Genomic DNA, 15,013 nt, shown 5'->3' with positions numbered 1-15,013 from the left:
CTGTTAGGAGATGAGTTAGCATGTTTCATCATAGGCCCACTTTCTCTATCTCACACCTCCACCCTTTCCCCCAATGAAAAAGAAAGGAAAACAAAGTCCTTAAGACAAATATTTAGTCATCAAAATAAAATTCCATATTGTTAATGTCAAAAAAAACTTTGTCTCAATCTACACTCTGAGTCCAACAACTCCCTATTGGGAGTTGAATAATATGTTTTGTCATGAATGTGCCTGCCTGTTTCATGGACATATGATCCTTAAGTCTTGCAAATAGCCCTGATTCTGACTTGCCCATGTGTGGCATACTTTCTTCAGGGAGTGGCTCAGGTGCTGAGAACTCTCAGTAGAATAGCCCTTTCTTTATGTCTGGCTACTTTTTATTTGGGGCTCAGTAGTTCTCATGGCAAGATTTGGATACATCTGTTTGACACATAGATGCTGGTATGTGGACAGTGAGGTTGCACAGTGGATAGAGCATTGGATTTAGAATCAGGAAGAGTCATCTTCATATGTTCAAATCTGGCTTCAAATACTAGCTGTATGACTGTGGGCAAGTCATTATTTGGATATCACCCTATTTGCCTCAGTTCTTTGTCAAATGAACTGGAGAAGAAAATGGCAAACTACTTCATTATCTCTGCCAAGAAAACCCCAAATGGGATCACGAAGCATCAGACACGCCTAAAAATGCCTCAACAACAACAACAAGTGTAAGAGCAAAAGTCAAAAAGACCTGCTTCAAATCCCACCTGGGATACTTCTCTTTGCCAGTGATTTCACAGATCTAGTCCACATCCCCATCTTGCTTTGTAAAGCAATATAATGTGAACAGAGAGCCAGCTAGAGTTGGAAGGACCTTGGTTCCAGTTCTACCTCTGACATAGGCTGACTGTATGATCCTAGGCAAATCACTTAACTTCTCAGTGCCTAGGTAACTTTTTAAGCCTATAAAGAATAGAACAAATGTTGATCTGCAATAGTATAAGGAATTCCTTTGTCAGGAATTTGTTCTGCTAATTAAATCATAGAGGAAAATTTCCAAGGTATGGATAGCTGTCAGCCATCTCCTCAAACTTCTTTACCTACTTTTTTTCTTCCTAACAGATTTATTACTGGGAGGCAGACAGTCAAAATGACACAGAAAACATGAAGGTACTTTTTCTCCCAGAAACAATGGTCAGACTGAAAAACCTGACCAGTCACACCAAATACCTGGTCAGCATATCTGCCTTCAATGCTGCTGGAGATGGGCCCAAGAGTGAACCCAGACAAGGGAGAACACAGCAAGCTGGTAAGAGGGCATTTTCTTTCTTGAAAAGCTTGCTAGATCATTGAAGAGGATAATCCTATATCCTCTTTGAGGGCATATGTGCGGTGGGTTTGTAGGCACAATCATATAGTTTTATGAATTGGTTTCCAAACCTACTTTAAGGCAGGTACTATGAGCTTATAAAAATTATTGAGGTAATCTTGAGAAGTGGGTGAGACATAAAGAAAAGACACACTGGTGAGATCTTAGCAATTCTTAACAGAGAACTTAACAGTTTCCACTGAAGCATTCAACAAAATAAAACCATTATCATAAATACCTTGACCAATGCTATTTCCCAGTAATACAGTGTAATAACTAACCTCTGCTGTTACATTGTCTCACTACACTACTTTTCATAACTTTTATTTTTAAATGTGTTATTTTGTTTCAAGCCATTATATACCATTTCTAACAGTATTCCAAAGGGACTAATTGCCTCTCTGTAATGTGTCTCTTCTTTTCTTTTCTTTTTATGTGTTTATTAATGCCTTTCCCTGTTGAACTATAGTCATTTCTGGATATACCCTATCCTCAACTAATGAGCTCTCTGGTAATTAAAAAAACAGTTAAGCAAAATAAATCGACCCCAAATTCATGTCTGAATCAAAACTCTATATCCTTAGTCCTCTACCTCACTACTGAAAAGTGGGAGGCATTTTCACCAAGTCAATTAATGACAATAGGTAGGGTGTACCTGTTTGGCAACCATGTTACTTATGCCTCTATCCTGATCTTGAATTCTCACCTAATCTCTCAGTGTATCTTAAGACACCTGTCTTGGGACTATCTCTTTTTCTCGGATGTCTAAGAACTATCTATTTCTTCTCAGTCATGTAGGAAATATAGCTCCTCCAACTCCCCTGCCTTTTCATTTCAATTGTTGTGTGACTTGACTTCCACTTACCTCATCTTCTGGCTCTTGAGAAGTTGTATCACATCCAGTTCCCAGACAGAAACATGTGTTTCCATTAGTTCAAACTAACCGTTGTGGCTCACCACTTCCCCAAAGACCCCAAATGACTTAATGTTGCTTTGTAGATTAAACATTGGAGTCAGTTTCTCTCTCCATTAGACTGTGTCCAGATGTCTTGATCTAACTGTCCTGTTCTCTCTCTGTTTCCAGGGAAACCTGGACCCCACATCCCTCAAAGTTGACAAAAATGTTATTTGGCCTGTAGTATTTGTGTTATTTTCACCCACTCTTATTTCCTAATACCATCCTTATTTCTCTTCTCTATTCCCTTTCCCTTCCACAATTTCCTCAGTAGACTTGGCTAAAATAATATGAGCATCTGCCTTCACTAAAAAACTCAATTCCAGGACAAATGTACATTTCTGTCCAAATTACAAAAAGGACCATAAGATGGGAGAAAATGTCCATCAAATTTGTTAGCCTAGTTCACAATTCCCTAAGCCTACCCTGATTTTTTAAGCCCTAAGCACTAAAACCAACACTTATTCTCATACCTGCCACATTAACTATAACTCTAAGAGTTAAGAGTTAAGGTTGATCTCAGAACCACTGGCCTCAGTGATTCCCTTTAAAGACTTGTAAGGACATTGTCTGTATCAACTGCCTCTGAAAGTCCTTTTAACTGGCATCCCTGACCCTCAATTTCAGACTGTTTTGTGCTTGGATCTGGTCTAGTAATTCTAATTTTACTCCTTTGTATTGACTCTTGGTTTGTGTAACTTTCATCCAATTTAATATCTCAGCTTCAAAATAACAATACTTTTGGCTATAAGACTCCATCTCATCTTGTACCAAATGAATAATACATTTGGTATGTCCTAACATATGTAAAGAGAAAGCTAGGTGACTCAATGGAGGGAGTGCTGAATCTGGAATTAGGAAGACTTGCGTTCGAATCCAGATTTAGACACTTACTACCTGTGTAGTCCTGGGCATGTCACTTAAGTTCTGTCTGTCTTAATCCTCTGGAGAAGGAAATGATGAAACATTCCAGAATCCTTGCCAAGAAAACCCCATGAACTGTATTGGCTTGCTTGTATTGTATTGTGATCCATAGGATCACAAAGAGTGAGACACAACTGAACAAAAACAAGGTACCTAAAAGGGCTTAGGAGCCATAGTTAATTTTCTACTTATAGATCTTTATTGTCCCTGATTAACAGAGGAAGTAGTAGCTACCCCCAATTGGTTTTCATGGGTTATTGACAAGTTGTTATCTGGACTACTAAGCATATAATGCTAATAAGACCAAGTTCAAAATTGTGGTCTTTGTATTGAGCAATTGAGAGGAAGTATGGCATGGCAGATAAGGGGCTGGCCTTGGAATCAGTAATACCCTGATTCAAATTCCACCTCCCAAGCTATCTATTTAACCATGGACATGTCTATTAACCTGTCATTGCTTCCAAGGAACTCCAAATTATAGACAGGTTGCCAGTTTATGTCAGTGAGAAGACTTTTTACAACAGGAGTACTCTATACTGATGAAACCACAGGCTAGCCACCCTTCTTCTACCTCCCTCCCCAAATGAATAATTAGATTCACTTGGTTCCATGGCTTTATATAGCACCCTAAACTACCCAGTCAACCTTCTCTTAAATATATTCTTCTGATCTATATGTTATCAATATATATTAGTAAATAACTACTTGGTTGAACCAATACAAGCCTAGCTCCTCTACTAGTGAATAAACAATTCATGGCATCATCTTCATATATAAAGAAGAACATATTAGGTTGTGCGTGATATGCATTCCTGAGACTTAAAACCTATAATGTGGATTTTAGGTTATGTCACTTTTTCAAGGCTAGGATTTTGTTGATATATTGTCCACTGACACAGATCCTAATTCCTTTGTGGCTTAGTCCATCATCTATGAGAATGGTTGTGACTAGAAAAATGCCATCTTTCTACAACCGTAAACTGGTGACAATTCTTTCCAAACTGAGATTGTTTACTACCATCCCATTTCTATGCTCAAAACTTTTCTGGCTAAGCAAGACGAATAAGAGTTTGTATTCTGCTGGCACAGCCTTTTGGCATATTCACTTAAAACTAAAGAGGCCTTGATATCAGGAAAAACTTCAACAAAATAAATTAGGGGTGAAACTCTTTGTGGAAAAAAGAGGAAGATCTAAATATCTGAAAAAATAGAAGGAGCTACTGACCACTGTCATTCTGGCAGTAGATTACAATCTCCATATGGGTCAGCAATGTGTATTTAAAGCCAAAAAAGTAACCACCAAAACAAAGGAGATAGTATTCAGAAGATGACAATAAGGACCACAAAGAGACTTGAGATCTGGCTAAGGTCAAATGCAAGAGGTTAGGCAAGAGAAGACTTGGGGAAGGCATGCTAGCTTAAGGTATTTGTGAGGAGTTGTCATTTATTTATTTTTTATAATTTATTTATTTACTTAGAATATTTTTCCATGGTTACGTGAGTCATGATTTTTCCCTCTCTTTTTCTTTCCTTCCTCCCTGAGCTGACTAGCAATTCCAGTGGGTTATACATGTATCATTGTACAAAACCTATTTCCATATTATTCATATTTGCAATAGAGTGATCATTTAAAGACAAAATCTCCAATCATATCCCCACTGAACCATGTGATCGATCCTATGTTTTTCTTCTGTGTTTCTGTTCCCATAGTTTCTGTTCCCATATCCCACATGGAATGTGGATAGTGTTCTTTCTCCTAAGTTCCTCTGGATTGTCCTGGGTCATTGCATTGCTGCTAGTAGAAAAGTCCATTAATGTTTGATTGTGCCACAGTGTATCGGTCTCTGGGTACAATGTTCTCCTGGTTCTGCTCCCTTCACTCTGCATCAATTCCTGGAGGTCTTTCCAGTTCACATAGAAATCCTCCACTTCATTATTCCTTTCAATGCAATAATATTCCATCACCATCAGATACCATAATTTGTTCAGTCATTCCCCAATCAATGGACAACCCCTCCTTTTCCAATTTTTTGTTGCTACAAAGAGTGCAGCTATAATTATTTTTGTACAAGTATTTTTCCTTATTATCTCTTTGGGGTAAAAGCCCAGCAGTGGAACGGTTGCATCAAAGGGTAGGCAGTCTTTTAAAGCCCTTTGGGCATAATTCCAAATTTCCCTCCAGAATGATTGTATTAAATTCACAACTCTACCAGCAACGTATTAGTGTTCCAATTTTGCCACATCCCCTGCAATATTTATCACTTTCCTTTGCTGTCATATTAATAGGCCAGTCTGCTAGGTATGAGGTGGTACCTCAGAGTTGTTTTTATTTGCAGTTCTCTAATCAGGAGGGATTTCGATCACTTTTTCATGTGATTATTGATAGTTTAATTTCTTCATCTGAGAACTGCCTATTCATATCTCTTGATCATTTGTCGAATGAAGAGAAGAGTTGTCAGACAGAACTCACTATTTCATTTTACTCAGGACTTTTACCTATCCTACTTACTACTCCTCTTTTGAGGGTTGAGAGAACTGTTCCCATCCCATCCATTATTAGTTGAGAAATCTCCCTTGAAACATCAAAATGGTTCCCTTATTTTCCTTCTATCTCTCTGGACAGAAGTGGAAACACTCTAACATGGCAGGAGACAGGCCTATTTATTCTTGTGATATTTCTGATCGAGTGGAAACTAGGGAGTATTGGGAGTTCTGCTGAGTCCATTTGTTGTCTGAGATTTTCAACCCCACTGCAAGTGAGGAGGGATCAGGGTGAGCATACAAACTACAAGACCTAAATCACTTAACTGTTTGCTCTTCATCCATCACTGATGTGCAAGCAGTGATTTTTTTTCCACCTTCACCTCTACCTGGAATGGTAGAAATGAAATTCTTAAGAAATTCTCCAGCAGTCACTAGAAAATGAACTTCATTCAGAAATTTCAATTCTCTTTCCATATATTATTCATTTTTTTATACTTTTGTCTTTTTTCTCTCAAACTCCTTTGTGTTTAAACACTGTCATTTTCTCTTTCCTCCTCTCCAAGGGATTTGTGTTTTTGATTGATCGTAGGAAGGACTATTGTGATCAGTAGATCCTATTTTCCACCTTAGAATATTTAGAATTTTACTGGGTGATAAAAACATTCTTTATTATGCATACAAATTTTATATATGTATATATAATTTATATATAACATATAAACTATCTTCAATAAGTCATTTTGCTTAACTTTCTTTCAGCACCTGGTGCTCCCAGTTTCCTGGCATTCTCAGAAATAACTTCTACTACTCTTAACATTTCTTGGGGAGAGCCAGTGGCAGCAAATGGTGTCCTGCAGGGTTATCGAGTGGTTTATGAGCCCTTAGCACCTGTCCAAGGTAAGATCAACACTAGAGAAAATGCACCACCTGACTTCCTTCTCTTCCCCTATCTTCTCTGAATGGGAATTAGCTTCCAAAACAACTTCAGTGAACTGGACTTGCTAGGACAATTTAGAAAAATGTTGGCTAATATAAGGAAAACTGAAAGGAAAAAAAATCCAAGCTGAGCTATTTCTACATCATGATTAGTGGCTAAATGGGGGTCATAAGTTTAAACGTCTGTAATATTTTTCTGCAAGGGTCCTTTGTCACATTGTCCATATCATTTCTTTGTTGAATCATCACATTCCTCTGTTCTCTGTTATATAATTTTTCTCTTGTATTATTGCCTAACTTTTCATAGTCTGTATTTTGTTTCCCCTCCTAGACTGTGAGGGGGTATTTCTTTTTATATCCCCTCACCCCCACTACCCAGCATGTAGTAGTAGCTCTATAAAGACATAGGATTGGCTTGAGTTGATCTGAATTAGCACAACTAAAGCCCATGGGAAGCATCCTACAACTTCTAAGAGACTCCAAGAATTATAAGAATCCTTTTGCCCTGAAAGGTTGGAGTTGTTATGAGTATTGTGTCTAAGTACACAGTGTTTCATGAAGCAACATCCTGCTTTAGTGCCTACAAGCAGTAGAATTCCAAGACCTTAATGATGATCTCTTTTAAAAATACAGACTTGAAAATCACTGCAAGGGGACAAGTCCTATGGGTCTGCTTATTCAATTATGAGTCATTAACAAAAGTTATCAAAGATTTCTAAAGTCTCCATGGCACATTATTGTACCCATGGCATACAATAAGATAAGATTTCAGATGCATAGAAATGTTGGAGTCTTCCCCTACAAGGAGAAGTGACCAGAGGGGAACTTTGTGAGCTTACCCAGCAAAATGGTTGCGAAGGCATTAGACAATTATAACCAGAGTACAAAATGATTCCAAAAGCTGTAAGTGAAACATTCAAGTGATTTTTACATATAAAATCTACATGTGACCCTTGTACCCCATTTCAATTGAAGTAAAGGATGAAATCTATTAACCAAAGATTCCATAAAACCATATCCACTCTATTAGCCTTATTTCTGGCTTTATAAAAACCCTTTGGAAATTGAATCCTGGAGACATATAGGTACCTTTTTATTCTTGCTCTCAGCCTTGGAAAAAAAAATGTTTGCACACCAGGCAAGGCCATTAGACTCCATCATTACCTGATCAGCAATGGAGAGTTTAGGAAACTGGATGTGTTTTGTGCTATTCTTTTTCCTGCACTTTGACACTACCAGAATTTGTGCTAGGTTACATGACCCAGCATGTTTAGTTGCACTTGTGTTGTCAGTATGGTGGCAAGTTGTTATGTATGTGTTGTGAAAAATAATCATGATTAGGAAAGTTGAATGGCAAATTAAAAATTTTGGTGTTAAACATCATGTACTCCACTCTTCCAATGGCATTTCTAAGTTCATGCTAGATATAATTTCCCACCTCTTTCCCATTTCCTCTGTCTTCACCCAGAGAATTGAAGACAGCAGCTACAAATACACTAAACTAGCAAACAATCCACTAAGAAAATCTAGGAAGAATTTGAAGCCATTTGAAAAATGGGCTTCACAAAGACAAGTTGAGGGAAGATTTACTTTGAAACTTTATATTCCAGGCAGATTGTTGGTTATACATTCAATTGTCCAACTTGGGCAGAGTGACATCAGGCAGAAGCATTTCAACTATCTCCATTTTCAATTCTTTTCACGTGTAATAAGGACATCAATCATGAGCAGTGTCTCTTTTGTATGGAAAGATAGAGTTGGTTTTTGTTAGCCTGAATTTTATTGGCTTTTGCATCCAGCACACTGTGTTCTGAAATGAAAGCAAGAGGGGAAAATGGTTCTTTTGACTTCCATGTTGATAGTTTCTTAAGCATAAATAGCATCCTCAGACCTCTATGAAGTCAGAAGAACAGGTGACCAAAACCTAAGAGTTTGGGTGACATCTGAAATTTGGACATTTTCAGGTTTTCCCTATCCTTATTCATTCATATGAGTCGTGCTCCCAGATTGCATCTTTGAGGACATTGCCACAGTACATTATATTCCTGGTCCTTGTCAGTCCAGGAGATTTCTTATTCCAGTCAAATAAGCTGATAGATTACTACAGTAAGGTAGAATCATGTTTCCTAACCCAAACTTTACTGTAGACAGGTAAATATTTATATTCTATATCAAGTACCATTCTGTTCCTCCATAGCTTTAGCTCAGAGGATTCTCAGAGGGCTAAGACCAGGAGAGAGGGAGAAGGAGAGAGCTAGGGATGCGAGGAGCCAGAAACAGGGAGAAGGAGAAGCAAGCTTTTTAAGATGCTAAGATTTAAGAAGTAAGGATATTTGATAAGCAAGGATTACACACCAGGCAAAATTTTCTTCATGTCTATGTATTCCATAAAAAGCTGATTAGAAAACACTTGTGTAGAAGAAATATCTACACAGAGCACTATATAACCAACCAAAAGAATTATAGGTAACTGTGGCTGCTTTCCATGCCAGAGCAGAAGAGGCTATTTAAATAACCATTAAGTCTAGAAGACATGTCTAAGAGAGTGAAAACTTTATTAGGAAATCCCTCATTGGTGAACCTTTTTGGAGTTCTAGTGCCCAGAGGGCAAATTCAATCTGTCTGTGAGCCCCCTGATTACTGAGGGAGAGTAGGCTTGCTTTGGGAGGCTGGATAGAGGGGTGGAACATGCAAAAGATATCCTCAGGTGCTGGAAAGAGGAGGAACAGAGTAGCTCCCCAAGTGCCAGCTCTGCATCTTTGTCAATGCTGTCCTAGGATTTCTGGCTTTGACTCTGTCAGGGGCAGAAATCATCTGTAAGCCTCCTTCCTTGATTCTCTGATTATACATATGGCCCCAGAGCTACATATAGGCTACCTGATTTCAATAGCTTCTCTATACTATCCAATGTCAGTCAAAGTTTGCTTTTGCCATGTGCCTCTCCTTCTCCCCTGACCCTGTTTTCTTAGGGGAGTAAGTTAGTAGTTCTGGCTAATGAGAAGACTATAAGAAAACCCTGGGTAATATTCAATTCAATAAACATTTAATGAAAAACAACTATGTATAAGATTCTGTGAAAGATATAAAGATAAATATGGCATATATATAAATATCCCATATATATCTCCTATATAAATATCCCTTCCCTCAGGAATCTTCTAGTCTAATAGAAAAGATAAAACAAATTCATGGATATAATGCAATTTAAAATGTAAGCACAAAAAAAGAAGAGAAAGACCCATATCAAGTCAATTAGCATGTAGGACATTCAAGCTACATTCTAGTAACTATAAATCAAGTCCTGAGAATACAAAGAAAGGCAGAAAATAGTCCTTACCTTTAACCTTAAGGAGCATATATTCTAATGAGATGGACAATATGCATATAGTAGAAAAATGCCAAGGAGATTTAAGTAAGGGAAGCCATTAGCATCTTGGGGGGGGGGGCTGGAAAAGAGTTTCTAAGGAAAATAGAATTTCAACTGAGTCTTAAAAGAATACAGAGAAATTAAGTGGAAGAATGGAGGGGTTATGAGGGAGATCCAATGCAAAAACACAGAGGAGGAAGATGTTGCATGTGAAGAACTGCTAATGGTTCAATGTAGCTGGATTTTTCAATACATAGATAGTGATAAAGGATAAAAGGACTTCAAAGTTAGGAAGGGGTGGGTTGTGAAGAGCTTTAAATGCCACAGAACTGAGAAGCTACTGCTTTTCTGGTTAACAAAGTTAAGAGAAAAACTCCAGAAATTCTAGGTCTTGAAATTCTGCCTATCACCATTGATCAGTGAAGTCACACATTCCTCACCATGTTCTTTGCTATGAGGAGAGGCAAAGCTTCTCCTCAGCTCCTTCCCTAAAGGTTGGGTGACAGATCTGACCTTTATTCTGAACTCCAATAACTCTGAAGGTCACTGGTTGTGTCCTTGTCCATTCCTTGTCCGAGGCTCAGAGATTTTGAACGGAAAGGAACTTCTAAGGCCTGCTAGTCTAGTCTAGTCATTTGATGAAGAAACTGAGCATCCTAGAGATTAACTGATTTGCCCAAGGTCACATAGGTAAGCAAACATCAGAAGCAATCTGCACCCAGGTTCTTTGACTCCAGAGCCAGTGTTCTTTCAACTATGCCACAGAAGGAAACCGTTTTGAACCAAAGAGGTGTCCCTCCATTCAGGATAAATAGCTGTTTATTCAGAATAAATTGTGAGCAATTGGGTATTATGTCTCCTCTGACTGTAGGAAAGTGAGGCAGAAGTAAGTTTCTCTATACCCTTCCCCTTAAAAGAATTAGAAGGTATCAGTTGCTATTATATCTTCTAGGAGGGCTGAGCCAAGAAGGCCTTGGAACTCTGCCTCCAGAAGGTTCCCACTAGGGCTGTGTCTGCAGAGTGATTAGGCAGAGTGAAGTAGAGAACTGGGCAATTATCTGGTGAATAAGGCCTTGTGACACCCCACCTGGAAGACAGCCTTCCCTCCCGGCCCCAACTCTCCAGCTCTTTAAGTCACTGGATAGGCATAACCTGTGTTCCTCACATGGACAACTTAAGGAGCACTTGAGTTATCCATAGAGTTTAGCAGTGTTGTTGGCAGTCAGACTTTATGGCGCAGCTATTTTTATGTTTCTTAAAATGTTTTAAACGATAGTATTTTTATGTGATTGCACCCTGAGGCTTTGTAGTACAGGGCACAGTTTAAAAATTGACTAAATAAATAAAATTCTGACACTCAGAGATAGGGAAGGCCTAACTAGCATTACCACATAGTGGGATAGAACTCAGAGAAACTACGCATGGGGTATGTTATTTCTTGGAGGAGGAGGAGGAGGAGGAGGAGAAGGAATTTAAAAAGAAAAGGAATTGCCATCCAAAATAACTTTACATTCAGAAGACTCCAATCCAGTAATTGATGACAGAAACAGCAGTAGGCAAATATGGCCAAGCCTACAATAGTGTTGCTGAGCAATGCGTATGTAATGCAAATGTGCTCATTTGCAGTGTGCCCTCTTCAATCTTGGAGACCTATTTATTAAAATTCGTTTTATTCTAATTTTTTCCAATTATATGTGTTAACAAATTTCCACATAAGTTTCCCAAAGTTATATGACTGAACTTGTCTCCTTCCCTCCCTTAACCTCCCCCATCTGGGAGCTGGCAAGTGATTTGATCTGGGTTATACGTGTATTATCATGCAAAACATATTTCCAAATTATTTTGTAAGTGAATAATCACATATAAAACCAATTGGAGACCCATTTAAAGTCATTCAAAACTAAAGGAAATGGGATCATATGATCATAGATTTAGTCATGGAGGAGACCTTAGAAGTTATCTGGTCAAACTCTTCCATTCTGATGATAAAAACCTAAGACTTCAGACTGGCTAAGTAATTTTCTCAAAGTCACGCAGAGAGTAAATGGCATAGCCAAAAGTGAAACTAAGCCTTCTGATTCTCAATTCAACCATTTTCTAAGGATTAGGAGGCAGTGTGGCAAAATGGAATACTGCTGAAACAAGAACTAAGAAACCTGGGTTATCATTCTGGATAAAATACTCTGACCCAAGCAAGTCATTCCACTCTTTGGGCCTCACCAGATCTATAAATTGTAAAAGTTGGGCTAAATGGTCTCCAAGACCATGAAAAGAACTTCATAATCCAACCCTTTCTTTTTAACAGATGAGGCACAAAAAGGTCACACTCTTACTTGAGCAAATTACTTAACCACTCTGAGCCTCCATTCTTCATCTACAGAAGGAAGGAGTTGGATCGGGTGGCTCTAAGGTCCCTTTCATCTCCAAAGTTCAATATCAACAGGGTTTGAAAGATGAAAATTGGTAATACATGTGCAAAGTTATCCCTGTCTTAAAAGTAGAATAAACCCAACAATGCACAAAGAAGGAAAGGAGGTGCTTAATAAGTACTGGTCAAATTGAATACAGAGTTTTCTCTGATAGAAAGAGCCAGATGAGACTTTTTAGCAATAGATCAATGGAGTTATAGAATCCGGCTACTTGGGTGATTTTCCCTGTTTACCTATCCTTATCTTCCTCAAGGTAGGAATCAGAATTCTTTATGTCATTGATGAAGGGCTAAATTTTTCAGTTTCAATTTTGGATTAAGAATACCATTACTAAAAGATTTCAAAATGGTTCTTCAGATTTTTCAGGACTGACCTAGCTATTTATACATAGAATGTAAAAACTAATACATATATTAGAATCTCCCTATAATTCAATGTTGAATCTAAGCCAGTAGTAGCCAATATCACTGTTCTGTGGCTTTAGACTGCCAGGATTCCACGACCAAGGCATAACTAAGAAACTAATGGAAGAGTTCAAAGGGCGCCTTCCAAGACTTGGCTCTCAGTGACTATGTGAGACTACATTATAACCCAGGCCTTTGATACTTATACTGTGTTTGAAACCTCAAGCAACTAACTGTACAATCTGATGATTAAGATTTTCTCTGAGATAAGGAGAAACACAAAAAAAGACATTCATGGAAAGCAGAAAAGGTACATAGAACTGAATTGCTTTTCTGGGGAAAGATGTCTCCTTCCTTCGTGGGCAATGTAATCAGTTGTTTGGTTTATTTCTCAATAAAATCAGTTTCACAAGAGTAGTATAAAAAATCAGTTGTTTATTAAACATCATCCTAAAGACCTGGGTTCTCATTACTCTTACATACTGCCTAATTTCCTAAAGTGTTAGAAAGACTAATGTCTTCATCTGGACTATTGATGGCTATTGCTGTCTGTTTCTACTTTTTGAATGACCCTGCCTTCCTGGTTGTGGTAATGGGAAACTTGAACAAGATAGGAACAATAATTCACCAAGTTATTAAGGATGTATAAGGATCAAGGGTTCTTTTCCCCACCCCAACAAAACTGTTCAACTCTAATAGATTGAAAAACATTTACTTACTCATTTGTATTCATTCTACACTCATTGCAGTTGTGAATCTCTTGGTGAGAATAACCTCATCTGTTACTAAGTTGTAAAAGTTTAGGTCTTTCTAAGGACATGATACTACTTTTAGCCATAGAATCAATACAGTTTGTAATGGTGGGTTTTTTTTTTCTGTAATAGTTATTTCAAACTTTGAAAAGTCACTGGGGCTAGAAGATAGCCACCTCTGTTCTGTAATGGGCACTCCATTGTAGGGAAAACCTTCTAAGGAGGTTATTTCATACTTCAATAACCAAACCCACTTGGATGGGACCCAAGATGAACATTCTTTACACTTAATTCTGTTCCATAGTTTACAGTGATAATTTCTGCCACTGTATTTTCATTTTTGCCAAGGTCTATATTTCTCCTTCAGATGTCATTTCATCCTTTTCCCTTCAGTTGCTAACTTTTGATTGAATCAGAAGAATGGAAGTGTTACCTATTTAGGTGATAAGATATGTTGAAATGCAGTCCTCACTCTATTAGACTTACAAAGGAAGGGCACCTTTCCCAGAATGCTCCAGCAAGAAGCCTGGCCACAGGACAGAGGACACACAGAGTGGAGTCTCACAGAACCCTCACAGATTCATTTTGTTATCTCCCTCCTCCTTCCCAATGTAATTAGTGAGGTTGCATGCAGTCTCCTGATAATTTCCCAGTTGTGTTGTAAGGTTTTTCTCCTTGTCAGTACCCACTTATCAAGCTTAAACTCTAATTACACTTATCTGTGCTGAAAATTGGCTATTATCACTACTTAAACTCCTGCTAATTGTAAGAAATACTTTCTTAGCAAACTGTGAGATAATTTTACTCGTTATCTCAACACAATAAACTACACTCAGTTGGTTTTTTTTGTTGTTGTTGAGACCCTTCTGTACTCTACTTTTACATTTGGACCAATGTTCTAGGGGTAAGCAAAGTGGTGACTGTGGACATTAAGGGAAATTGGCAGCGCTGGCTGAAAGTGAGGGACCTCACAAAAGGAGTCACCTACTTCTTCCGAGTGCAGGCTCGCACCATCACCTACGGACCTGGACTACAGGCTAACATCACAGCTGGTCCAGCTGAGGGTAGGTAGAACTCTTAAGTCATCAACTTAGATATCAAAGTGGTGTTCTTCAGGCATTTTTTCTGTCATGCCTAATGCTTCCTTTGGTTTCCTTGGCAAAGATACTGGAGTGGTTTGCTACTTCTTTCTCCAACTTATTTGACAGAAGAGGAAACTGAGGCAAATGGGGTTAAGTCCAGGGTCACACTAATAAATGTCTGAATGTTTGAATGCTTGAATTCACAAAGATGAGTCTTCTTGAGTCTAACCCCAACACTCTATCCACTGTGCCATCTACCTGCCCAATAACAAAGTACATTGTAACATATTCAAACACAGATCTGAACTATCCTCATGGATTTTCCTCCT

General features: G+C 38.2%; 1 protein-coding gene across 1 annotated transcript in view; it reads left to right on the top strand.

Annotated features, from left to right (window-relative positions):
- Positions 1–15,013, top strand: part of SDK1 (sidekick cell adhesion molecule 1) — a 1,320,044-nt gene that overhangs the window by 1,247,084 nt on the left and 57,947 nt on the right. The window contains 3 exon segments of the mRNA XM_007498416.3: positions 1,105–1,291; positions 6,474–6,611; positions 14,505–14,666. Coding sequence (XP_007498478.2) covers positions 1,105–1,291; positions 6,474–6,611; positions 14,505–14,666 — 487 coding nt within the window.

This window comes from Monodelphis domestica, chromosome 7 (genome assembly GCF_027887165.1).
Source record: "Monodelphis domestica isolate mMonDom1 chromosome 7, mMonDom1.pri, whole genome shotgun sequence".
Classification (NCBI taxonomy): Eukaryota; Metazoa; Chordata; class Mammalia; order Didelphimorphia; family Didelphidae; genus Monodelphis; species Monodelphis domestica.
This window is presented reverse-complemented; position numbering and strand designations above follow the sequence as displayed.